Source organism: Eutrigla gurnardus, assembly GCF_963514095.1.
Source record: "Eutrigla gurnardus genome assembly, chromosome: 11".
Lineage (NCBI taxonomy): Eukaryota > Metazoa > Chordata > Actinopteri > Perciformes > Triglidae > Eutrigla > Eutrigla gurnardus.
The window spans coordinates 23,992,622-24,019,813 of NC_139925.1; the positions used below are offsets into that span (position 1 = coordinate 23,992,622).

General features: G+C 43.7%; 1 protein-coding gene and 1 long non-coding RNA gene across 5 annotated transcripts in view; one reads left to right on the forward strand and one right to left on the reverse strand.

Annotated features, from left to right (window-relative positions):
* Positions 1–15,333, reverse strand: part of fancl (FA complementation group L) — a 28,537-nt gene extending 13,204 nt beyond the window's left edge. The window contains exons 1-9 of one of the 2 annotated variants that reach the window (XM_084021081.1): positions 15,251–15,333; positions 15,019–15,158; positions 14,435–14,493; positions 14,296–14,356; positions 13,736–13,792; positions 13,329–13,426; positions 7,084–7,180; positions 4,424–4,570; positions 3,826–3,894 (exon numbers count right to left, since the gene is read on the reverse strand). In XM_084021081.1, coding sequence (XP_083877207.1) covers positions 3,826–3,894; positions 4,424–4,570; positions 7,084–7,180; positions 13,329–13,426; positions 13,736–13,792; positions 14,296–14,356; positions 14,435–14,493; positions 15,019–15,105 — 675 coding nt within the window. In that variant the 5' untranslated portion in view covers positions 15,106–15,158; positions 15,251–15,333. Of the gene's footprint in view, positions 1–3,825; positions 3,895–4,423; positions 4,571–7,083; positions 7,181–13,328; positions 13,427–13,735; positions 13,793–14,295; positions 14,357–14,434; positions 14,494–15,018 lie in introns of both variants that reach the window. The other variant, XM_084021082.1, reaches the window with a different exon arrangement.
* Positions 15,334–17,220: 1,887 nt separating this feature from the next.
* LOC311020988 overlaps positions 17,221–27,192 on the forward strand; it is a 62,254-nt gene continuing 52,282 nt past the window's right edge. For 2 of the 3 annotated variants that reach the window (XR_014597959.1, XR_014597960.1), the window contains exon 1: positions 17,554–17,692. This is a non-coding gene — a long non-coding RNA (uncharacterized lncRNA). Of the gene's footprint in view, positions 17,372–17,553; positions 17,693–27,192 lie in introns of those variants that run through there. The other variant, XR_014597958.1, reaches the window with a different exon arrangement.

Genomic DNA, 27,192 nt, shown 5'->3' on the forward strand with positions numbered 1-27,192 from the left:
CCTTATCAATGCGACCAAAGAAATGCATTTTGGTGGAGGCCATTGCCCTCTACCAAATATCAGACCAATGCAACCTCTTTGAAGTACCATTCAGGCTTCCTCATGACATGTTACAGTTTTTTACAATTGTAAAGTCACACAAAATGCTCAGCCTGACACTCCCTTTGCAAGATGACTCTTTGCCATCAAATCTCTTACCTGTTCACTAAATGGGACTCGTGTTTTCATTTGGTACGTGCCATATTTTCAAATGACACACATACCATTCATCAAGTACACACAACTAAGCATTTGCTGCACAGGGCCAAACATTTAGTGCAAAATTGAATACATAATCATAGAAACGGAACACACCATGTGAATGACGATGACTCTGGAGAAGGAGCCATTTCTCCTTTTGTAAAATGTCTCAGTGTAGGCCTACTTCTTTCAAAGTCAAACATAAAACTAGGGCTGAAACAATTACTCAAGTTATTCGAGTAAGTCGATTCTAAAAAATCCTCGAGGCAAAAAATCTCCCTCGAAGCATTGTTTCATTCCTCTCTCGGCATTATGCAGCCTGCTCAGCAGGGAACATTGTTCCTCACAGACCGTGTTCGAGGAAGCCAGCGCTCCAAAGTGACCATTTTGGGCACACATGCGATGAAAAATCAGTGAAGTGCAGCATTCTTCTTGACGTGAGCGTCAAAAACGGAGACAACTGTCGATCGTTTTTTTGTACAGAAAGTTGCTGTGCCCGTAACACCTGTCTCCCCTCGCACCGTACCGGTCCTGTCTCATGTGTCTCCGTCCAAGCCGATGTCGTGAACTGGGCGGTCCCGTCGGGCGTAGTTTTAAGAAGCGGTCGTTTGATCCTGTCTCCAGTTCACCGCGGGCAGGCCGATATTGTGCAGTACGGCCAGAGCCAGGCTGGGAACGCTGCCTTTACTAATTTAGGTTATTTTGATTTCTTGTTCGTGTTGAGATTTAAATAAAGAAAAAAACATTAATTTTTATATTTATCTCTTTCTTTTTTCTTATATTTATTCCTGTTGATAGTCATTGACCAAATGTGTTAAGAAATTAAGTGTATATGAAAACTATATACACAATGATAATTTTTATCCGATTACTCGATGGAATAATCGGTACATTACTCGATTACAAAAAGATTTGATAGCTGCAGCCCTACATAAAACAGCACACAAATATATAGCTTGTCCTCCTCCTTCTTGTCTTCCTCCTCTCACTCTTACCCCTCTCCTTCTCTGGTTGTCTCTCTCTTCAAAGTTCTCCATTGTTCACCAAACTAAACAGAGGCTCAACACACTTTTATGCTGCAGTCCTGATTGCAAACGGCTCAACAGACCTGAATGTTTAGATATTTGAATATTTGTGTGTTGCAGGTGGATGCTTTGAGATTTTCCTTGAGAAGTGTGTGCAACACTTGAACATTGTGTGTAGTGTTTTGACAACAAGGTGATGTGTAACTGATATCAGTGTAAAGAAGGAATGTCAGAGTCTAATGCAGATAAGGGAGTGTGAAGTAGTGCCAAATTGGGTGGAGTGACTGTTACATGAAGTGAAGGTTGTGCAAATTGTGCCGAATTTTCACTTTTTGTGCGTTAACAATTGTGAAAAACTGTAAATAAAAGACAAGGGAAGGAATTCTGCAAATTTGGCTTCTGTAATAAAATCTTAGACTCACCTGTCCGAACCAGTCTTTACTGCAATAAAACTAAAGCAGCAAGTGTGTATGGATTTTCGATGTGTTTGGCCCCCAGAGAACCAGCAGAAAACCCCAGCACCAAAGTGTGAATGGAAAATCAAAATAGCAATTCCTGGAGTTCTGCATGAAACATGTATCAAACAACTGTTGAGTTGTGAATGGGCCTGAATACCGAGCTGTGGAGCCATCACTAACGAGGTCTCAGTTCTACCATCCAGACTCAGCCGGTACCAGACTCTACCAGGGATTTGAATGCTAGTATATCATTTGAGTTTGAGCCTCCAGGTTCTGTGATTGGTCAGCTTGAATCTTCTGTAAGTGTCTAATGCAGGTCACCTTCTGCTCTCTATCACTTTGTTCCTGCTTGTAACTCCACTTTACAAGTATTATAGGACGCCGTGGCTCTGCATCAGTGATGAACACACACTCACTGTAGGCAAAATCATGAAAGCACATGAGTTCTGCTGATGTAAATACATCCATCTGATGCCGAGGTGATATCAACGGGTAAAATCTGATGCTGAACCATAAATCAAAATCGATGGTGACATCACTGTCACCAGTCCCTTGAAGCATGAATGCAGCCCTCACCTACAGAACCAATTCAGGGCGGAAAAAAACTGTCACCTGCCACCGTGACACCATGTGATTGCAGGGGTCAGTGTATAATTCTTTTAAAAACAGATATTTATTGTAGGGAATGCTATAAGCAGTTTCACCATAATTTGCAAATTTGCCAATTGTTTTGAAAAGAAGCATTCATATTTAATGGCCTTTCTGGGGTCAACAATCAACCGTGAACCTCAGCTTTCATGCCAAGTCCTTTAAAAATATGTTATTGTGAAAAGAAAATCTAATTTGTGATATGATCAAGCTCTTGAAAGGATTTTTTTATTTTTTATTATTCATTCATTTTTCATTTTAAAGATATCAAGAGTGACTTCATTGTGTCCTCTCCACTCATGAAACTAAACCGCAGCCTTGCTATGGTGCGAGTGTTTTATGTTTTAAACGTAGAGGTCGGAGGGATTCGAGCAGCTCACATGACCATGAGAACTCGACCACAGCAGTACCTGTCATACTTGTTAGAGCCTCCATGCAGCTTATACATGAAGTTCAGGAACTTTTGCAACAGCTATGACTGGATGAGTGGATGAGTGGAGCATCGCTTAGATGAAGTGAAATATAAGTAGTAAAGAAACGTAAAGATTTGTCATGTGGCATCTTCATCCACAACTCGTTTATCTGACAGCTTACAGATGACTTTGTTCACATTCTCTGGCTCTCCTTTTGTATTTGGGTTGAATCCATGGAACATATGCATTCTTATATCTTTCCTTTTGGAGTTGAGGCTACACAGGTAATTACTAGGGCTGTACTGAAATATTCAAAGCATTTTTACAGCTTCCATCTCCTCGTCCCCCTCTTTCTCAACCACACACATGGAGGGAGCAACATGCTGTGTTCCTGTCTCTATAATGGTCTCAGTCCTCTGTCTAAAAGTCAAAATGTATTGATTTGAAGCCTCTGATGTTGACATTTGAATTCCATATTCAGATTAAATTAACATTTGAATGCAGTCAAGGATTTTTTTGCATGTCTATTCTTTCTTCTTTTCTGTGCAGTTAAAGATAAAGATCAGGCTTCACTAATATTATTAGTATTAAACTATAGAATTAGATTTCAGCTGTGGCTGCGTAGCTGTTTCCAACTACTGTAATCCTAACTTTAAAATTAAAATTTTAATAACCCAAGGGCGTTGTAAACTCCAAGTGTCAAAATGAATTGAAAAGAGACTGATGTAGAATTTTCAAAATCATTTTTGTCTAACGAAATATGGAGTTTTGATCCAAGTTTGTTGGCATACAAATTTTAACTGCGGTCAAAAACCGTCGAACAGCACGATTCAATTATATTTATACAACCACAAAATAATAACAACACAAAATCAGCCGTATGCTAGTTTGTGCTCCTTTTTTTGATACATCAAAGCAGAAAGCAAAAGAAAAAGAGTGACTGAATACGGCACAAACTTCATAATGGCCTTTGCATAATTGAATATCATTGTGTCAGTGTGGACATTATAGAGGTCAGTTATGGCTCCAACGTGTACACACCTGTGCTGTCCAGACCATGAGCAGGGGGACTGGCAGGTCGGCGGTGCATTCAGGAGCCTCTGCAGGGTGCTGTGGGTGGAGGAGATGAGACACGTATGTAGCTTAACATCCCCGTTAAAAGCTTCTGCATTCATTAAATCTTTATAATGAAAAGAACCACCTTCAGGAAACTAAATTAGAAGAATTATTATGGGAGAAGTGGAAAATGTAATAATGACATTCTTAATTGCATTATTAAAAAAAATGAAACTGGATAATTCTGTAAAAGTAACTAAAGATGACTTTGAAGTGCTGCTGTAATGTGATCCTTAATAATGAAAAAAATGTCATGTCAGCTGACAAGTCTGCAGCTGGAAATGAGAAGCTGCTTCTGTTTCACTCCGTCCGTTATAATACAGGTAATTCAACGGCTCCATATTGTTTGCTGTCCTTAATTAACAGCCTTTATTTGTTCCTGCTTATGAGTTGAATCCCGTCTTTTATTTAAGAATTCACAGTAAACGCCGGCATTAGTGCTGCTCATATTTAATATGTTGCCAAAACTTCCTTAAACCCCTTCATAAGAACCTTTGGTGAGGCAGATTTCCTCTCTGTTCACCTTCAGCATCAAGCTAGTCCCCGTCCCTTCCCTGAGCTCTCCCTCTCTCGCTCCCCTGCCGCCCAGCCTGTGTGTCCATGCCAGTGCTGCCTCCTCCCTAGCCGTGCCTGGTGAGGAATGACCTGGCGCTGGATCTGGTGGAAGCAGCTGGAACACAGGGAAGACTCCAAGCTATTTTTACCCGGTGCCAGAGGGGTGAGGAGGGCCAGGTGGGCAGGTGGACACAGAGTGGGGTCCCACCGCCACCTCGCTGGTCTCCAGTGGATGTCATCTGGGCTTAGGTAAGCACCACCTCACCATGCCTGGAATACGCAGCCCCACTGTGAGATACATACACTCCTGCCAGCTACTAGGAAACATTGGGACAGTCTGATGATTGATGATGTCATTCTGCATGATAATTAGTCATGTGCTTCTGTTTGTAGCCGGGAGACTCTCCAGGAAATGCAAGAAATCTACAATTCTTGAGCAATAAAGAGGAAAGTTGTGCCCCTTTGTTCCCATTTGAATTGAAGCATGAAGTTTCTCAATTCAACGGACTCCGCTTGTCGTCGTGTCACTCAGTTTAGTGTGAAACTGCTCAGTCAACTACGACTCCCGTCTCACAATGGTATACTTTTTTTAAGTGAAAAAATGATCCTTGAAATTGACAAAGATCATATGTGTAATTATTGGCTCAATTAAAATGCAATCAACATATAATGTGTCTCTCAGCGTTGACTGGCGTACATATTTCTTCCAGAATGATGGTCCACCAGAAGTTCTCTATCGGACAAATGGGCTTTCAGGGCGACGGGACATTCTACGGGCCTTAGGAGCAATAGTCGGTCCCCATTCACTTTACATTGGGCTGATGTCACACACATACATTGTGCAAACCAGTAGCAAACCCAGAAACTAGAAAATGTTCTTGGCTAATACACTAATACGACTATTTTCATTCAAGTCAGTGGGTGCCTTCTTTTTGAGTCCGATATCCAGTTCTGAATTCATCTATGAAGTCTGCAGGACCTTTTCTTGGTGACTACAGCTGTCTTAATACATCCATTCAATTGATACACCAAAACATGTCTGTCCCGTTTCAAGCTCCGACAGGAGAGATTGCGTTTATGATATTATAACGTTTTGAGTGTAATTTGTCCATATTTGCATCTGATTGCAATTATCAATGGGGCAATAATACACAAATGTGCTTGAGGTTGTCTGTTGTGAGGGGTGGGAGACAAAACCAAAAGACAGGCCTGTCGAGACCATGCACGGGACATTTCTTCATTCTTTATAGACCGGACTCATGACTGACTAGTTTGACTCCTCTTCTTTCATGCCTCTGAGCTGCAGAGCACACATCTCAATAATACAGAATTCATGAGGGAAATATTATTTACAGTGTTGTATTTTCAGACATTTTTTTGAGTTGATCAAATACCTGGAGCGATTCTCCCACAGCAGAAACTATAAGTGCATCTTGCTGTGTACATTTACGCATGAGGCACAACAGCGTAACTTCATTGATTATTTAAATCTCGTTTTTTTTCTCATGTATTTTCAAAATGGACATGTAGGGGAGCTTTATTAATTCATTTTTCATTACACGACTGTCACTTCATCCCAAAATACATTTGTTTGCACAGAGGGCCCTTATAAATGTGCTTCAGTTACCACCAACACTAATACTTTCACTGTAATTGTCTATTAGAGCTGATCTCTGTGAATCGGACCGTTTTTGCAATGAGACTGATTTACATAGGAAGAGGCCGCTTTTGCACTACAAGTCTGCACATAAGCTAATTTAAATATGTGCAAATGAGACGCTAAATGCTTAGCAGCACTATAATGAGTGAATTCCATCCTTTGTGGGTGCTTTTAGAAGCATGATTGCTCGTTGCCTTATTTGTGCAGGTTTAGCAGCCACAGAAAGCTGTGCAATCTGTCTGTGATTTCGCCCCTCAGTCTCCGACAACTATAGCGTCTACCAGCATCTACAATCCCATAATAAAATCTAGCAAAATCATTATGTGTTCCCGGGATGAGATATCATTAAACACACACTCTTATCTGATCATTTGGAGAGCTGTCACATGCAAGTGTTTCAAACGCTCTGTATTACACTGCAATTTCTCCAGCCTTCATTTATTTTTCCCTACAGTAGGTACAGGTTTTGTGTACTTCTCTCAACAGCAGCGTGCAGACACTGCAGCTACACAGAGGAGTGTGGGTGTCCGGGTTTTCACTATGCATGGAGGAAGGTTTTCCCATCATGCTGAGGGTCTATGTGGAGATGTTTTATCTGTGCTACATCTCAGTCACAGCGGGTTATCATGTCTCTCCACACCCTCTCCAGTTTGACCTAGATTTAGGGGCACAGATGTAAATCACCGATTTGCTATCAGCAAATTGAACACCCAATATGCATTTGGTGAAGTCGGGCTGTTTGGATTTGGATTGGCTGGAGGTCAACATCAAGCTGCAGAGTGTTCCATTTGATGAGGAATAATTTGCCGTGTGAAAATGATCCATCCTTCCTAGGGTTGTCACGACACAAGAATTTCAAACTCGATACCGTTACCGAGAAAAGAAATACTCAATACTCCATGAAAACATTTCTATAAATGAAGATTAGAATACAACCAACATCAATAACGAGAGAGAGTGTGTCTTACCTTCGACATGAGTTTAACAGTGAGTATGTGCTGCCTTCCAGAGGAGTCCTCCGCCTTCAGTCTCAACGTCCGGAACTCGGTGTCGATGAAGAGCAGCCTAAAGACACATGCACAATAAATCAACAGGCATTCACAGAGAAGGCTACACAACACGGTGAACTGACGGCAGCCATCATCCACCATTAATCACAGCTGCAGAGAGCGATATACAGACATCAACTCTGGCTTTAGATTTATCACTCCAGGTACCAACACGGTGACATTACATCACGCTACAGCTCCGCTAAACAGGCAAGACAGAACTACAGACTTCTTCTTCTATACATTCTAATGTGCATTCTTTTACAGAAAGTGCCTTTATAAAACTCTCAGGGAGAAATAGAACAAAACCAATCATGTAGATGCCGGGGGCGTTACTTTCATCGTAAGTCACCATAGAAGTCGCATACATTTGATGCTTTCTAATAAAAATGTAAAAATATTGACAGTTTGTTAACTGCATTCTTCAGTCAGCACATCACCTGACTGCCACGGAGCTGGAGAGGGTTCATCCTTCATGCTGCAACACAATAAGGCTGGAATTTCACACTAATCCACCCATAGATACATCCATCCATCCATTGTCTACTGCTTAGCACGGATTCAGGGTCGCGATTCCCATAGATACATGCAAATAATAACGGTCGTGAACCGAAGGGTGTCTGAGAACATTAATGACATTAACTTCACATTTCAACACAAAACCCCTTCAAATCTAAGTATAAAGGCAAAAGGAACCTCTGCCTGTGTGTGTGTGTGTGTGTGTGTGTGTGTGTTGCCGAGAACTGAAGGACGTGCACTGTAGCTCACACAGTTCTGTTGACAGTCTCACTCCACCTTTACTACTTGCCTTGCCAATTCAAACAGCCGTTTTCTCCATTGTTTACACACATCCGCAGACGCTGATTACGTACGTATCACATTGACTCAATCAACCTGCCCCAATGCCTCTGAATTCATCCCTTGGGGATTTGCAGCAGCGGTGGCGGGGCTTCAGGCCTCAACTCACCGAGTGAAGCATGTCGCGGCGGGACTTTACAGGCCGCAGCTCATTGACTCACTTTTGCTGCTGGATATACTGACATTGCAACCGAACTCTCCCTCTCACTCCCCCGGAGTCAACGAGCAATGAAGGTCTCATGACAACGCTGCAACCAGTGGCCATGCAAAACTCCTCTGCAATTATAATACTTCCTGCCATAGTTTCAGCTGAACAGGTTAGTGGTTACACTCCGATTCAAAATGCCGCTTATTCTAAAACAATTTAATTTCAACGCATCTTGCTTCCCTAAATGCTGTTGGAGAAACTTTTCCACAATGACAAGAGTAGAATTCTGCAAGATTGACCATCAGGAGCAACAGCAACAAATGTGAAATGAGATTTTAAATAAATACAATCAAATAAATATCAAAAAATGAGCCGAAGTTTTCACATCTTACTCGTGAATTAAGGATTCGTTTTGATAAAACCGGAGCTGCTGATTGTTGGAACAAACCAACAAGTCCAGTTTGAGTTCAGTGTTCTACGATGAGTCAACAGGACAGTGTGTCATAGTTCGGATTCAGATTCAGATTCAGAAGGTGTATGGTTGTATTTTTCTATTTAGGTGTAAGAATATCTCCGTTTTAGAAATTCTTCAGTTCATTTAATTGATAAAAAAAAAGTGCTTGTGTAACAAAAAAATGTGCTGCTCACCCACAATGCATCCCGGTACATGCAGCAGGAAAGCTCATCTTTCTTGGCCAATATAGGATGCACTGGAAAATGTGTTTCTTCAGCGGACTATTTACCATCAGCACAATCATCCACATAAAAAGGCAGTGAAATGTCCCTTTAAAGGTGGGTTCAGACTTTTCAGCTGGAGTCAACCTGTAAATCAGAGCCTTTCCTTCCTGAGCTAATTATAACCTATTGAGGCCGAGGACAAAACACTCATCTGGCCCGAGCGTGCACCAACACGGCTGCCAGATTTACTGCTGCCCCGGCACACTATGAAGGAGTCGGACCCTCCCCCCTGTCAAGTCCTTCTCTAGTCTACCGAGACCTGAAGACAAAAAGACTGATCTGAGACAAGGATTTGGACACTCCTTCCCCAGATTTACAGTACATTTGGATGGACGCTCTGTGCCGAGGATGACACGGCTGTATATCTGCGGAGGATTTATGGAGTGTGTTAGAGAGGAGTGATGTGAGCAGTGTGCTCAGGAATGACACACACACTTAGGGAAGTGATGGAATGATAGGAGACAGTTTCCAACGTGCCTGATTCATTAAATTGTCCGCTCACTCACACACACACTCGCAATCAAACGCTGGCGAAGGGCAACCGTGCCATTGTATGCAGGCCAACATCCACACACACACACACAATACCATGATGGCCCTCTTCTGACTCGCCGTCCCTTTGTTACATACAGACCTGATACATCTTTGCTGCCACGCATCCCATCTCTATCTAAAACCATCTAACACACCGCCTGTCGGCTCCTTGTAATGCACCCGTATTGGTGTCACATATCAGGCCAAAATAAATAAGCATCTTAGCAGCTAAGGACTTTGTGAATAGACAGAACCAGGTTATCCTCAGGTCCATATCTACAAAGACTACAGGCATATAAAATAGCCATTACTGCTAACAGCAATGAGTACAAGACTCCATAAAGCATGCCAGGTTAATAGACCTGCAGGTAAAGGAAGTGACAGGCATCCAAATGAACAAATCAATAAATAAGGAATCATTGAAATGAAGTGCTGGTAGTTTGCAGAACACATTAATAAAATAATGCCGGCTCACTTGGAAGGAAAGTCTGTTTCTCTTTAATCGTATTTGAGTCATGACATTTGACTCTGTTGCTTTGTGTTTTGTCTTCTCTGTTAGCTATAATGGGCACGTCATAACACCCTTTTAAAGCCACCTGGAATGCAGTATGTACAGATTGCTATCAATATGAAACGTTAAATGAATATGACCCTGGATATACTGGATGTATTGAGTTGGCTTTGACACTTTACCGAATTATGCTTTTTATGTTCGATTGGAAGAATAGAAAACACAATCGTGTAACAACCGGTCCTGACCGCAATTATTTTTCGGAGAAAAAAAGTTATCTGGAGTCTCACTATCCACCAAAGAATAATTAAAAATACTAAATCATATCTACAGTGTATTGACTGAAATGGCTCCTCGAGGATCGGCAATCGCATCGACGACAAAAAAAAATAAAAAATGATGGGGGCATCTCTACTCTCGCTGCATTGGTGCATCACTAACACACGCGCTTCCATCTTCTCTCCTCTGGGGTCTCACACCCAGGATAGCAGGGACGAGCTGCTTGGCCATGATGGAAACAGCGTGACAGTCAGACGTCTTGCTGGGAAGACTGATGAGAGCTTCACATAGCAACTCCATAGCCAGGTGAGCTGCTTCCAGACACGCACACGTGTGTGTGTGTGTGTGTGTGTGTGTGTGTGTGTGTGTGTGTGTGTGTGTGTGTGTGTGTGTGTGTGTGTGTGTGTGTACGTCTCTGAATTGTTTTTGTCTACAAAGTGATTAATGAATGGTGAGGTCATCACATGTACTGCAGTGCTTGTGATGCTGAAATGATATATGCATACAGGAAGTACGATAGAAGACGACACAAGAAACCTACAATGTATGTGCTCATCAAGTGCACATGCAAAACACGCACACTAATCTCAGAAAGCACATATATACCTATATATTAATTAGCCTTGGTTGGCAGTCTAACCCTAGTGATCGGCACATTCTCATACTGGACAGAACTGCATACATCCCAATGCTAGTTGTGATTGCATTTACATGTCATGGTTATAAGTCACATAGTCATTTATCAGCTGGCCTAATAATGTAACAAAATAAATCTGAAAAAAAAAAAAAAAAAATCCATGATAGCATCTAATCCAGCAGCCGTGGGCCTGGTCGGCCCAACAGAGTCCTGCTGTCAGAGAGTTGCTATAACTGGCCTCAGAAGAGCAGCACGCAGTGTGACAGAGAGGCAACGCAGTGATAAGGAGAGACTTGGTACGTACACCGAGAGGCTGTGAACATGGAGTGCCAGCTGTGCCCATAATGAGCCCCGGAGCTTCTGGGGCCACGTGTATGGGCCACCGAGTGATGGCGGCTGACCTACTTGACCTCATTTTCCATTAATTAACACATGGTATGCCATCTCCAGCCAATTAAGATGACCACACTCTCAGATGCAGAAATGGGAGACACAGAGAGAGAGAGGGAGAGAGGGAGAGAGAGACTCACTTACCTGGCCCAATCAGCAGACAGAATTACAGCTGAAAACCCCTGGTGGCTATTAGCACGGCCCATACCAATTAAGACGCTAAGCGAATCTCGAGTGCTTTGGAGATTGAGGCCCACTGTGTATAATGCCTCCTAACCGTAACACGACACTGAAAATGATGTTGTCCCATTTCCAGCATAAAGCATACCTTCACCCCCCCTTCTCCTATTAAAACCTGAGAGTCTTCAATTAGAGCCATTTGCATTTTGCTAATATCATAATTGTAGCCGTGGTCATTAATAGGAAAGTGGAAAATGAGTGTAGTAGTCAAGGCTTAATCCGAGCTGGGGGAGAATAGATATCTTCCCACTAACACCCCCCCCTCCCCTCCCCTCCCCCCTCCTGCTGAGTGGAGACGACAGTATTAGCTGGGCCTGTCAGCGCACGTGGGCTGAGACTTATTAAATGTGACCTGGATTTAACTATAACTCAATAACTAAAAATAAGGAAGTCATTAAGAGGCGTTTGTTAATGTGAAGCATTAAGAATCAGTTTAGACTGCTGGGGGGAGAAAAAACAAGGACTGCTCCATATGGCTGTTTAAAGCACCAGAGCTTTCCAGACACACACCTCTCATCTTACCTCTGGGGAAAACACATGAAAAGTCAAAATCTATCGCTTACAGTTTCAATAAAAACACTTCCTCGTCTCCAGCTTGTCAGCTGCTAGCAATAGCCTATTTTTGCAGACAAACTGAGGTGTAAAACTAGGTCCCTATGTAGCTTCTACAGAGAAAAAGGAAAAAGTAGAGGTTTGAAATCGTGATGATCGTGAAACAGGCTCCATCAGCGAGCAACTCCACAGGCACATGACTTTCAGAGTATCAGGACCATGGAAGTGGGGATGGACCGTTACCATGTTGTTCACACAAAATAGCTGTTTGATTATCACTTCAATTTCAATGTACCGGTAAACCAATTTAACAACTATTTACATTTAGTAACTATTCATTCAGCAAAACATTAAATTATACATTTATTATATTATATTATATTATCATATTGAATGCTATGACATCGGTTTGCAAATAACTATGAAAGAAATCACATAAACTCAAGTAAAGTTGGCATTAGATTACTGCAAACCGTGATTCTTTTTTTAATTACATTTTAACATTTTTAATAGACAGAGCTCCATGTTCTATTATCTTCTATTCCCTTACTTTTTCTGACCTTTTAGATTTTTGCCGTGGTATCATTTCAGTAACAGTATCAGATATTTACTTATCGTATCAAAGTCACAATGTCGATATGAAGAGCAAAGGTACTGAAGGCTTTTCTTCACGGAAAATATGTTTTCGCTCTTCTTCAGACTCGCTTCTGCAACAGTTTGATTGACAACTGGCAAATATATTTTGAAAGTTCCTGCCCTTTTCCAAACAGTTACCAATGACAGGCTCTCAAAAGGTTTAGTGCAAAAAACAATCTAGCGGGTTAAGTTCAAGTGTCAGAGTGCTGCAGGGATGACGACGTAGGTTTGTGGGCCACAGAAGTTACTAACACCTCAACAAAATGCCACTGGAATGTGTCCATTGCATTTTGGATTATTGCAGAATAATGATCGATATTCACACGCTTTGTTCAGCAAGATCATCTTGACAAAAGAACACCAATTTGCAGATGTTTGAGGTGTAAGTGCAGTTGCCTGAAGTAGAACGATAACGGCTATAAACCAACTACACTCGATCACATGACTTCACATCGCCACCACTAAGCTAAAGGTGAGCAACTGTTTGGTGTGTTGACGTTTAGTAGTAGCTGGTCATTGTTCCAATTAAGAAAAGGCGTGTAGGCGTGCAGACACACACAAGCAGACAGCCAGACAGAGATGAACTCTGAGAGAAAACAGCAGAGGAGCATTCACATAATGCGGCGTTAATAATCACTTACTTGCCCCACCCAAGGGTCTCCATCTCAGAGATGAGCTGAGCGTAATACTGTGGAGGCGGGATGGAACGGCACTCGGGACGGCTCTTCAGAACCACTTCCTGCAACAACGGAGAAAATGCTTCTTGTTTCAGCCCAGATTACTATGCATAACATCACCACTTCACCCCTCAGCGCTATTATATTTCTACTAAAAGCAAATAAATACAGCAACAGTGAATCAGGGCCAATAAGTTGTATGCCTTTGTTTGCCACATAGGTTCTTACAATTTCATTAATCTAACACAATAAACATGTGTGCCTCATTATCAAGGCTATTGATAGTGCCTGAAGGTTCCCATTTACTTTCTAGTCATAAAGCAACAATGTCAAAGTGACCGTGCCAACCACTGTGTCATTCTCCACCTCACCAAGACAGTCTTCAGCTCCAGAATGAAACTGACAAGATCAGCCGACTGCTGCAGCCTCTGTGAGGAGTCAAACAAGAGAGAAGAGACATCCTTGAATGGGGGGATAATGAAGTGACAGTGTCTATTTTTTTTCCTCTAGCCAGCCATTCAAATCAAACACAGTGTTTGTGATTAATGGGGGCTGCCACCAGCTTTAATAATTAATAATAGCTTAAAGGCTGTGAAAATAATGAACTTTGCAGCCCGGGGTGAAATATCAATCTCATCCAAATAACCCTGAGGAGCAGCATAACAAATAGGGACATTTTCCAGGCGATGTTAATTAAACAGTGAAAAAATATTTTTCTCTGCTTCTGAGTGAGGCGAGCCTGATGGGTGACAGGGAGCACAAGAACGATGCCAGGCACGATGCAGGCAACACAAAGGAGCCAAAATGACAGGACAAAAAGAGACGAAACAATCAACCTGATCTCAATAAGAGCTGGCAGACTAACAACTGATCTTACAACACAATTTGCAGCAAAAATACAACTGTGTTGAGTAGGATGTGTGTAGTTTACCTGCTTCACTATGTGCTCATACCCGTGCAACATGTGTTTTAACTGCCAACAGCAGTGCAGCCTGCAAGAACAAAGAGGTGAACGTTAAAGCACCAATACGCCTGCGCTAGGTGTTATAGAGAGAAGGTGACGTGTTTACCTGGCTCGTTTCATTTGGCGATCTGGTGGTAGTAGTACTCTCAACCGGAAGTCTCGTTCCTGCGGAATCAGAACACGACTGTACGTTACATGACAGACTGGCACGAGACTACAGACCAAAGTAACGGTCACGAGCGGAACCGTTAGGCAGCTGCATTCTAACCTCCGACAGAAGCACAGAAACAGCAGGCCTGCCGAGCTCCACTGAGAAATGTAACCATTTAAAACGTGTGTGCTTAGTTGCAGAAGTGCGGAGAGTCTAACATGACGTTGCACTACAACTGAATCAACAATATGAACTCTTCAATTCGGCATAAATCATTCACCGAAAATAACAAGTATGTTAATGGTGCTTCACAAACTGTGGTCGGCCAACGCTGACACGACGCAACTGTGTCCCAATGAATACACAAGTGGACTTAGCATGTAAATGTAGCAGCGGTTCGTATACAGTGGTGACATGTCTGGAGTTATATTCGACCAATCATGTAAATGTGTCGTTCAATGAGAGCTCATTAAATTTACATTTGTTTGAATGAAGTTTGGAGAGCAGTTGTTTGAACCCGGAAGAACACTTGAACGTACCTGGACTGTGATGAATCCGTCGTAAACACGCTTCTCCTTGTTGAGAGGTAAAAGCAGCGGGTTGTCTTCCACCAGTGTACTCTCCATCTTACCGGTAACTTCCAAAGCTCTTCTTCCTTAGCTTACGTTGGCCGGTCTGTCTGACGGGATACACGAGCAGCGTTTTCACCGGTTTCAGTAGTTAGTTAGTAAGTTAGTACGGTGACAGCCTGAACTAAACACGTTAACTAACCTCAGTTTGGGCTGTTAAATCGTAAAAACTTGGTTTTATTCAGGAGACGGTCCGGACCAGAGACCGCAGGGGCAGGTAGGTCAGGACTAAACCGAAGCTGAAGCCGCACATCCCGCCATGAAAAACAAAACAGACGACGTCACGCTGTTGCCTTCAGTGACTTATAAAACTGTCGGAATTCAGAAAAGAAACCAACTATAACTCTCTGTGATTAAAAGGCCCATTTAGTCGTTTGATTTTGATTATCAAAAGCACATTGATGCTGTCTTTTGACAGAAACTAACTAAATAAATCTGACTTGCCTCCTCTACATTAACTCTGCTGTCTGCTTGGTACCTGCTGGGTTCATCCTGAAAGCAAAATTGGTGACTGTGACTGAATGCTGTCTGGAGGATCAATAACCACAGCACAAATGATTCTCCTAAAAGATGCCATAAAATGTGATATAAAATAAAAGCAGAGTGAGCTCACGTGTGGCCTAAAGCTATGAAATTTCAATAGAAATAATAGGATAAAGGATTTCTCATAACAAAGGATATAGATTTATGCAAATTCTTCATTCTCACGTCGAGGTGTTTTAGGTGTCATCTTCAGTTTATAAATGTCTCTGATTAAATTTCTTTCGCACTTTCACTTTTCTTCCTGGAATAATGTTGTAATAAAGCTGACATCACACCTATGCTGTATGTGACGTGGTGAATGATTCACATCCTTATGAATTATTAGTATTTCCAATTAAAGTCAAAAACATAAAGAAAAGAGTTCAAAATATTTTTTTGTGGAACGGATAACTAGAAGCCACTCACATATACTTTTTAATGGAACGTGTCAGGGTGGCTGTGGCTCAGAGAGAGTTGTCCTGCAATGGAAGAAGTGGTGGTTTGAATCCCGGCTCCTTCTCTCAAATTAGCCCTGGAGGCTGTGCCATCGGCGTGTGGATGACTTAGCTCTGGCCATCAGTGTATGAATGTGTGTAAAGTGCCTTGAGTAGTCGAAAAGACTAGACATAGCTATAGCCTGTGGGTTGATCATGCGTTTGGTCGTGTGTGTGTGTGTGTGTGTGTGTGTGTGTGTCTGTCTGTCCACTGCTCATCTTCCATAAACTACAACTGGACCCATCAGCCTTATATTGTTTGAGCTCATGTATGACTGTATGCTCAAGGCCCTCTCATGGTTGTGATGATTCATCATTTTTGAAAACCTATTTTACAGCAGATTAAACAGAAGTCTTAACTAGTCTGTTGCGATACATTTTGGACATTGTCTAGGCTCAAAACCTTCCATAGAAAGGCTCGGTCTTATTTTAAACTGGAGCATCTGCAGATAAATCCCAATATGTTGTGATTCACGAATGTGAGGGAACAGTGTTCATCACCAAGATGACAGTTGCTTCTTTAAGAGATTGATTAGTGCAGCTTTAAGATAATGGTATCAACAGTATTGAAAGGGAAGTCTTCTGAGCCAGTTTGGCCTGTCTTGACTCAGACTTGACCTCCGTTGCTCTTGACCGGATCTTGAAACTAGTGAGCCTCGTCTCAAACGACACAAAGACATAATGACTGCTTTAAGATGATTTAAACACGGGGGGTACCTCAGGATCCCTGTTCACGCTCATTGTCTCTCGCTAACTTGCATCCATCAGCCTCCCTTAACCAGTGAGCATAAAATTGCCTTAACATATGGCAAATGGAACTCTGGAGATATAGCAAATTCCCATTCTAATCCAATCAAAACGTGATTACAACAAAAGCACACTCCAACAATGCACATTTGTCCTTCACTTTTCCTTTTTTTTGAGCCCCGTATTCAGTGGCGGAGCTGCGAGGAGAGAATAGGAATGTGTGATTATACTGTATAGAGCTGGTGAGGGGAGTGTGTCAAAGCATGCATGCCACACAATGTGCCTGGAGAGATTGATGTTTTTGTCATCCACCTGCTTCAAAGCTGTAAAAAAGCCGGCTGATGCAAATAGAGAAACCTAGCCAGGCAGGCTCACAAACAAAAGAGGGGGAACCTCACTGCTCCTCTTTGCACATCTGTTTTGGAGGAATAATCTGAGGTTTCTGTTGTGACGCACGCTCGGCTCAAACCAACAGAGTCTCAGTCTTGTGTTGGGAGTGGGTAAGTGTTGAATGCCTTTTTTGTTGTTGTTCTCTTCGGGAAATGGGAACAATTTAAGGCTTTTGTGTTGCTTTTTTATTTCATATGATGCATCGGCACAGTGGCAGTGGGAGAAGGAAGCAGCAGTAGCAATCTTCCCCTCCCTCTTTCGCTCTCTCTCTCTCTGGCTGTCTCTCCCGGCTCTCTCCTTCTTGTCACGGCGACAGCTGAACCTGCAGGCGGGCGGCAGTCGGCTCTAATGGCATTCCAGATGCAAAAAAAAGAAAAGGGCGTCAAAATGTAGCATCAGAGGACAGCAGAGGGGGCAGAGGCATGCAGGCGGTGAGCTCTCTCCGTCGTCTTCCGTCTGCGTCTCCCTCTCTCTGTCTGACCGACCGCTCGCCGCCTGCCTGCCTGCCTGCCTGCCTGCCGCCTCCAGCGCCGGCTCCGTCTGGGAGACCAATGATCTATGGTGCTTTGTTTATACTGGCCATGGTCACTTCTCTGGAATGCAATTGGCTGGAACTACACCGTGTGGGTCCTGCACCCTGCGTCTCTCTCTCTCTCTCTCTCTCTCTCTCTCTCTCTCTCTCTCTCTCTCTCTTTGAAGCAAGACATGAGCAGGGGTGCCTTGTCCAACATGCCTTTTTATCTCTCTCCTTTATTCTTTCTCTCTCTCTCTCTCTCTCTCTCTCCCTCTCTCTCTCTCTTTGTGGCGTTTTGCATGTATCTGAATGATAATGGGACATATTGTTCTCTGGACCGGTGACTGATTCAATGGCTTGACATGTTGAAGACATTCAGGAATTTGGGCATTCCTAGTTGTACATTATCTTGAGTTTTGTCCTTTTTTAAGCACCATTTTGAATGTGTGTGTGTGTGTGTGTGTGTGTGTGTGTGTGTGTGTGTGTGTGTGTGTGTGTGTGTGTGTGTGTGTGTGTGTGTGTGTTTAATCTCAGTAAGGTACTGCATGGTTTCTCATCACACTGGGAGGGCCGGCAGCTTTTATTCTCATTTTTATGCCACAAAAATGAATTTCCAAGAGTAGACTAATAGATAAAGCATCTTTTGTTTAAATTTTTTTATTTTTTATGGGGAAACATCTATAATATGTCAGCACATTTGTCAAAAATCGCTCACGAGTGGACGCCCAAATGCAGTCTCCTATTAAAGTCTTAGATGTTGTACACAAAACAGTTATTTTTCTTTCTTTCGTTCTATTTATGAGGGATTTACTCATATAAATACACAGTTAAAATACATTCCCTTTCCTTTTTTTCTTAACTTTCTATTTTTAGGATCCATTTCAACTCATTTAAAGGTGTAAGGAATGCATCATTGTGTGTGTGTGTGTGTGTGTGTGTGTGTGTGTGTGTGTGTGTGTGTGTATTACAGTAGAACACCATGTTGTTCTACAAAGACAAATTTTGAGTGAAGCCGTCAGCAACTTTTCTCACCAAGTATGTTTATGTGTGTGTGTGTGTGTGTGTGTGTGTGTGTGTGTGTGTGCTTGTTTCCAGATAAGTGGGATTGTGGGGTGTGAAGTCTTAGCCGTGGATTACAGACCTCACAGATGTGTGACATGAGTTGATGGGATTACAGGAAGCGGCGTCTGTCCTCACCCCCGCCCGTCCCTCTGTGGTGAACGAGGCGTCGTGGAACTGGGGTCACCGTGTGTGTGCTAACTTTACCTCCAGACGTATTTATTATTTTGTTTTGAAAAAAAATGAAGTTTTATTTTGTGCAACTTTATGTGCAAAATTAATAACATCTGACTGCTTTTACATGAGACAACAAACAACACAGATGTTCTGCAGATTCTGAATTGGAATTTTTTTTTGACACAGAAAAAAAATCCTTATTTATCCTTATAATATAACTCTGGAACTGATTTAGGTTCATTTTAGCTTCATAAGCTTAAGCTGTATTTTTTCCCCATATTACTGATTCAACAGAAATATAGTTGAATTTGGATTAATTGGCCAGTTTTTTCGCCAACCAAAAATGATAATATTTGCTCATTTTAGCCTCTAAAGTATGCAAATGTGCTGCTTCAGTGATTTATGTTAAATTGCTTACTTTGGGGCTTCGGACTAGATATTTGAAGACATCATCTGGGGCTCGCAGAACTCGTGACGGACAGTATTTTTTTTCAGTTTAGACGTTATATTGATTAATTGAAAATAACAATCACGGATGAAGGAAGACAAATCGTTGCTCATGAGACTGATTATTTACGGCCCTGTACAGTGCATTTGTCTCGCCCTGACTTGTGTATTATTGTGTTGAACCTGTTGATTTGCAGCCCTGTGAGGGAATGCAAAGCATTTAGGGGCCTATAAAACGATCAATACGCTGATGTTTCCGAAGAAAAAGCACAGTGTGGGCACTCTGATTCCCTCCGACCCCACTTTGCATTTAGCACTTTATTTTATTATCTAAACAGCACAGGGAACCGTCCCTCCCCACCGCACCGCAACGTACTCATTACCTTGAGCAAATGATAACCTTATCTATTGATTACCCAGATAATTTCATAATCTAAGGCGGGACCTCGCCTCCACGTGGAAACCAAGCACCGAGGATGTGGACGCAATGCAAAGTCTACTTGAGCTGATTAGTGTGTGAAGTGTGCTTGTTAGGCATACTGTGAAGTGTGCTTGTTATACATCCAGCCCTCACGCTTGATTACTGCTGGCGCTCTGCTACCGACGGCTGTGTGCAGAGACACGGATGTGATGTGTCCGGTGACTAATGGAAATATGAGCAGCACCTGTTTGAAAACACCAAAAAAATGCATATGAAATGACACGTGGAACTCGTATCTCTGAATCGCCCTAATAAGCGACATAATACTTAATTAAAATCTTAAAGAAATCTACTTCCTCATTTGACGTATCCATCCATATTCCCGTCCTTGCATGTCTTCTTCTCACCCTCTTTTGTGCTTTTGCAAAGCTTGATTCATGCTGATTGAATATGTTATTCCATATGCTGTATCATTGGACACCCTTCTCTATAATGCATGCATTTCAACACGAATCCCTCTGTAATCTAACACGGGTTTGAAATACAATGTGATTATTTTTTGGGGGGCCTGCTGTGATTCTCCATCTGGCCCGCGCTGTATTGGAATGGACCGTCCTCCTGCTTTACCAGCGCCGGCTCGGAGTAAGCTTCACTTTAAAGGATCAATTCTTTTATTATTGAAGTCGGTCTCGGTAGTGCAGGCTAATACATTCTGCATTGATCCCCCCCCCTCCCCCCACCACCACCCCTCCCTCCCCAAAAACCTTTATTGCCATTCCTTCCAGCGAGGCTCGCGTTTAAAAAAGACATCTTTGGCAGAATAAAGATTTTACAAAGTGACTGGAGGACAAATAAGCCTATAAACTGGGGTATTCACATCTTAGTGGGAAGGAGAGACAGGGGGAGAACGAGGAGCCGGAGTTGCCAGCAGGCATTTTGAATATCATTACCAGCTTTGCGGGGAGAAATTGAAATCATGAGCATAAGGAAAGTACCTGGTAATTAAAAGTGTCTCGCTGCGCCAAGGCTTTGATACCTGCTGGAGTAAAAGTATATGGCGTGTGTTTCCCTGCCTGGGTGTCGATGCAGCGGCCGGCACACATCCCACTGAGGTTTGACATGAAGCAGAGGATGTGAGAGTGTGTTTTGCTCCCTTTTTCCCCCTCTGTGTGTGTGTGTGTGTGTGTGTGTGTATGTGTTATTACGAGGCACATTCCTCTGGCTCGTCCTTGTTTCGTCACCAGGTGATGTTTGCCACGAGCGCTGTGTAATAATGTGTGTTTAAATGCATTAATCATCTTCTCAAATCATATGCATCAGCACGGTTTATTAATTGGAATTTTATCGCAAGACTCACAAAGAAAAAAAACCCCAAACGTGTCTTACAGGCTTGCGGCCTGCGGAGCCACGAAACAGTTTGACGTGGCGGCCGTATCCAAATCAACCCCCAGAGCACGGCAGACCCTCATTGAAGACATTTTGTGCCAGTGAAGTCAGCAGTTGAGGACATTAATGATCCGGACCCACTGGGGTCTGGGACTCGCACCCACAGGCTAACCGCTCAATCCCCAATCAATAGCTTTTTATTAAAATTGTTTGCGAGGCAACACAAATCCATATTGTTTTTGCCTTGGACGGGGGGCGTCCCTGTGAAATATGTCGGGACATATTTATATATATATTTTTTTCCAGATGAATGCAGAAAATGATTGCTTGATATGCATGAGAAGAAGGAAAAAAACAGAGGGGCAGTGGTTTGGCATTATTGGAATATCCATTTCAACATTGATTTTCATAAGAGATGCATTTGTGATTATCTTATTTTCTCTTCCCTCAATGGGGTTGAATTACATATCATATTATCCCCGGTATTAAGGCAAAATTAATAACACAAGTAATTAAAATACTTATGTCTAATGATATGCTAGGAGGGGCCCTATTGATTGAGTGGAGATGCATGTGTGTGTGTGTGGGGAGGGGCTGGCTCGGAGCTCTGCCTGACGACAGCCCCGCTCCGCTCCGCTCTCATCATTTCACACTTAACTTCCAATCTGTGGCCAACAATTAAGCCTTGTTATCTTACCTGCTCTCACCTGTTTCCTCAAACGTAACCTGTGATGCTCGTTAGTCCGGGCGCTGATTGCATCTGAAGTTTGAGATTTATTTCCCAGTGTGTCGCCTCAGCACTGCATTCTTCTTCTTACTGAATCGTATCAGGATAAACAAGACGGGACGGATTTATTTCTTTATTTTTACAAAAATTGCAGAGTGACAGATGCACAAAAACTAAAAAACAAGACATCAAAATGAAATTGTAGAAGAGCTTTTTCCCGTGCTGTTATTAGATCAGGGTGTTGTGCTCTTCATGAATCCACCCGGCCGGTGTCTCAGCGTTTATTAACAAATCTACTTATACCTGCTGCTGAGTGGCCGGCTCTGTATGGGTCCGGTGGTTGACTCTTCTATCTAAATCTCTCCTCCTCATAGCTGTGGATGAATCTCATGCCATGTCATGTTATACGGACGTCTGCTCCCTGCAGTATTGACAGAGTTGGCAAAGAAAAGTCTCGTCCCTTCCAGAAGTAGAAGTAAAGAATTGACATCAGTGATTAAGTTTAATGAATGAATTCCCTTCAAATCCTTTGTTCTTGCTCTATGAGATAGTCTTAGTTGGTCTTAACTCCTTCTCACCAAACTGACTTCCTACACAAAGTGTCTCTGCTCAGACCGTTGATCATGAGGGATTCTACAAACTTATTTCCACCCAAAAATGAAACAGCAAATGATTTAGATTTCCTTTTACCCAAACATCCAGCAGGCCGAATCAAACTTCATGGCCAAAGTTGGCCTGCAGGCCCCACTTAGTGGTTTACACTTTTTATAAAATGACCTGGTTTATCTGGTTAAATGGATGAAAGGAAACAAGCTGTCTGTCTGTCTGTCTGTCTGTCTGTCTGTCTGTCTGTCTGTCTGTCTGTCTGTCTGTCTGTCTGTCTGTCTGCAGATAGACAACATGGACTCTTTGATGTGCAGTGTTTTACTTACCTGTGGCTCGAATGTCACATATTTTTAAATGCCTCTTTCTCGCCGTCAAGACGTGTTTAATATGCCGTCTCCAACTCGACGCTGGTCTCCATGCTGGTCTCCATGCTGGTCTCACAAGTTTAACACAAAGACGACCCAAAGGATTTGCCGACATATCTGCCACATATTGAGCCCTTTTTGTTCCCCCAAAGGGGGACGACGTGGCCTGACTGTTGCTTTTGAGGTGAGAGTTGAGGTGCAGTTGCAAACATCCGCCAAAAGAGGGCAACATGATGTCAGAATTGTCCCCCCACCACCACCACCACCACGACTAACTCCACGACCTTCCGTAGCCCGGTGCAAGGCAGCGAAGAGGGTGTGTGTGTGTGTGTCAGGGAGGGGGGATTGTAGGTGCTGGGTTAAACGTGTAAGTAATAATAATTTACATTTATGCCTGGAAACGGCTTCCCCATGCAGGTCTGTCAGTCTGCAGTTCAAAGCTCTCTTCACTCTCCTGGCAACAAAGCAGCTGTCTTGTCACGCAGGCGCCAGATAGTGCGGCGGAGTGGATGAAGTTCTTCACAGTCAAGGTGTCATTATGGAAGACCTTGCCTCGGCGCGGCGGCCCGCTTCAAAAAACAAAAGGGATGGTGGTGCTGGGGGGTATGGGGGGGAGGGGGAGATTAAATATGCCACTCTCCCTTCTGTCACTCATCGTCCTCGCTCGGAAGCGGGAGTTCCAGACCCCTAAACGTGGCTTTGGGCCTCAGCCAAGGACGCTCACATGCAGAACAGCTTCATGATGCCGAGTTGATTTAGAATTTTAATCCCGGTTTGACAGATATGCATTTGCACTGTCGCTCGCTAACTGTTTTCCGTCCTTTCTGCCTCACCCTTTGATGAGGTGGAGCTCAGTGGCCGACGCTTATTGAAACAGGCACCAAAGAGCAGCCGTAGATCACATGATCACTGATACCTTTCTACGTTCCCTTGTTTTTTGGGGCTGTAAAAATCCCACAGCCCATTTGTTCTGTGAGGCATTGATGATCGGATGACAGATGTCTTACCAGCCCACCCCTCGGTGCCAACACACACACACACACACACACACACACACATGCACATACACACACACACACACGCACATACACACACACACACACGCACACATGCACACACACACACACATGCACATACGCACACACACACACACACACACACACACACTCACACGCACACATGCACACACACACACACACACACACACACACACACACACATACACACACACACACACACGCACATACACACACACACACACACACACACACACACATACACACACATACACACACACACACACACATACACACACACACACACGCACACACACACTCGCACTGAGACGGTGTCCCCGTCGGGTCGACCACAGAGCACAGCTGCATTGCTCCGGTATGACAGAGCCCCCTTAACCCACCCGGGAGGCCTCCCCTCCTCTTCCTCCCCTCTCTTCCTCCCCTGTCTCCCCTCTCTTCCTCCCTCGCCTCCCCTCCTCTTCCTCCCTTGCCTCCCCTCCTCTTCCTCCCCTGTCTCCCCTCTCTTCCTCCCTCGCCTCCCCTCCTCTTCCTCCCTCGCCTCCCCTCCAGAGGGGAGACTGATAGGCCTCTCTGGCACAGCGCTGCCTCTTTGTTCCCTGCCAGGTCGGATGCAGGAGGCCGGGTCAGCTGTAATTCACACTCTGGCCAGTAGAGGACGTCTTGGCCTGCGTGGCAGCAGGGGCACGGGGCCATGAGGAGAAGCAGGGGAGCCTCGCCGGTGACATGTATTCTCCTTATTAAAACCTTATATCAAACACGGGTATGTGTTAGTGTTATTAATTGGCACAAACCCTAATTATATGTAGTGTAATTGGTTTCACATACAGCAGTGTAGCGGTAACAACTGTAATGCAGAATACTGCGCTTATACAACAATTCAATTATGTGGGGGATGCTGTGCAATTAGACTCGTGGAATCCAGCAGGAAAGGAGATGTGGAGATCTCAGAGCAGAAACAATCAGTTCAATTATCAATTAGATGAAGAAGATGATGGACAGAAAATGATCAGCAGCTGTTAAGATAATCAATTAAGTCATTTCTTTGTTTTCTGCTTCTTACATTCGAGAATTTGGGTTTAAAGCATTCAGATTTAATATCCTTGGGTTTTGGACTCTTGTTGCAGCTGTTGCTCAGTGTGTTTTCTGATTCTCCCACTAAAGTGAGCAGATGAGGGTGTGTGAATACAGGGAAAAACAAAAAAGACTCCTCTTCCATTGCCAGTGGCTTTTTTTCTTGTTGGTGTGTCACGTTTGATGTCTCAAACACGCTGGAGAAAAGGGTTCATAAACTGTTATCTGTTACTTATTCAGTCCCTCGTTTAGACTTAATACGAAACGATGTGCGATGGAATTAGTGGCTGAGACGGGGAGAAAGCACCAGAAAATGGTGCCACCCTGGTGTCGCGTTGCTATCGCTGCTCAGAGCGACACGTTCTCCTTGTGAGGGTCGGCACGGTGAAACGTGCACTCAGAGCACCTCTCATTGTCTTCAGACCAAACACTTTGATTTTAGAAGTTAAGAAAATGATCGTCGACCATTTCACCATCAGTGGGACACACACACACACACACACACACACCGTTGTCTCTGTGGCTCTCTATTACATCTGCACTATCTGCATCTAGTTCTGTAATATTCCCACACACACACACACACACAGGCGTCAGCAGGTGCATTTAGGCACACTGTGTGTAAAACAAAACCTCTCTCACCGCGTGAACGCTGGAAACAAACAGTCATTACAAATACATCTCCTGCTCCCTGTTTTGGTTCTTTGCGATATTTTATCTAGGCTAATGCGTACGGATATTCAGCGCAGACTTCTGCTGAAGTCGTCATTTTGCCTCCACCAACGTGCGCCGCTGTTGCGTGTGTGTGTGTGAGCACATTTATTATTATTGCCCCCCCCCTTCTTGCCAGGTTTTTTGTAGAACATTTAGCTAATTGATTATCACATGCCTTGGCCTTATCAGCAAACCGTTATTTTGTAAATGAATATTCAAGAGAGATTCCTCTTCTCTTTGCCTTTGTAGTACATTATTTGTGGACAAAATATGCAAACATAGAGAAAGGCAGCTTGCTTTTCTGCCTCGCTGCCTAATTACATTTTGCGCTCGCACCTATACAGAGACCCGGCGTGTATTTATAGCGGAGGAGAATGAATTCACACACTCCCCCGGCTGCAGTCGTATGCCAGGCATCTGCTTATGAAGTGGCTCTTTCTCTGGGATGGTCCCCCCCCTACACACACACACACACACACCTTCTACAAGAGGAAACGAGAGATTGAGCAAAAGAGAGAAAGAAGAGAAAGGAGCTTAATCGCTGCTGTCTGTTCCTACCCCCACCCCCCCCCCCACCACAAAACCCCCTCAAAACCCGCCGCCTGGCTCGTCTTCTGTGTGATCAATTTGACTTGTTTATGTTTATGCGCCGTCGTACTTGTCGCCGTCGCCATCTTTAGTGAGGAGCCCTCTCGGGGGAGAGGAAATGGATGGCGGCGACGGAGAGGAAAGGGAGAGGAAGAAAGAAAAGAGGAGAGAAGGGAAGGACGGACTGACAGGTGGAGGAGGCGGGATGGGGATCAGAGAGTGAGGGATGGAACGACAGAGGGGATTTGACAGACAGAGAGAGAGAGAGAGAGAGAGAGAGGGGACGGATGGAGAGGGAGTGTGGTTTTATCTGCGACATCCCTTGTCATCATATATGTAGATGCCTTTTGAAGTTTCTCGGTGTGTTCCCGTGCCCGCTAGTGCACCACGCCAAAAAAAAAAAAGAAAAAAAAAAACCCTGAGCACCTTACTGCGCCCAGTTAGGCTGCGGCGGCTAATCGTTCTTGGCAGAACACACTCTGCTTTAATTTTAGCCACCGATGACGAGGAGAGAGGGGCGAGATGATACTTTAAAGAGCAGAGGAGAGTGGAGGGGGGGGGGAATGAAAAGAGTGAAAAAAGAAGAGAAGAGAGGGAGAAGCTGTGAAGGTGATTAGTTGTACTGGCGGATCTTGGCGGTGGAGGAGGTTGGAACACTAATCCTTGCTTTGGTTGGAGACATTTTCGCGCAGTAGGTCCCTTCTTCACGCCCCCCCCCCCCCCCCCCCCTCTCAATTTTAAGCCCCGTGTCAAGCTCAAGCCCTTCTTTTCCAGCGCTCACTTGCTCTCATTTCCTCTGCCTTCTGGCAAGCCCTGCTA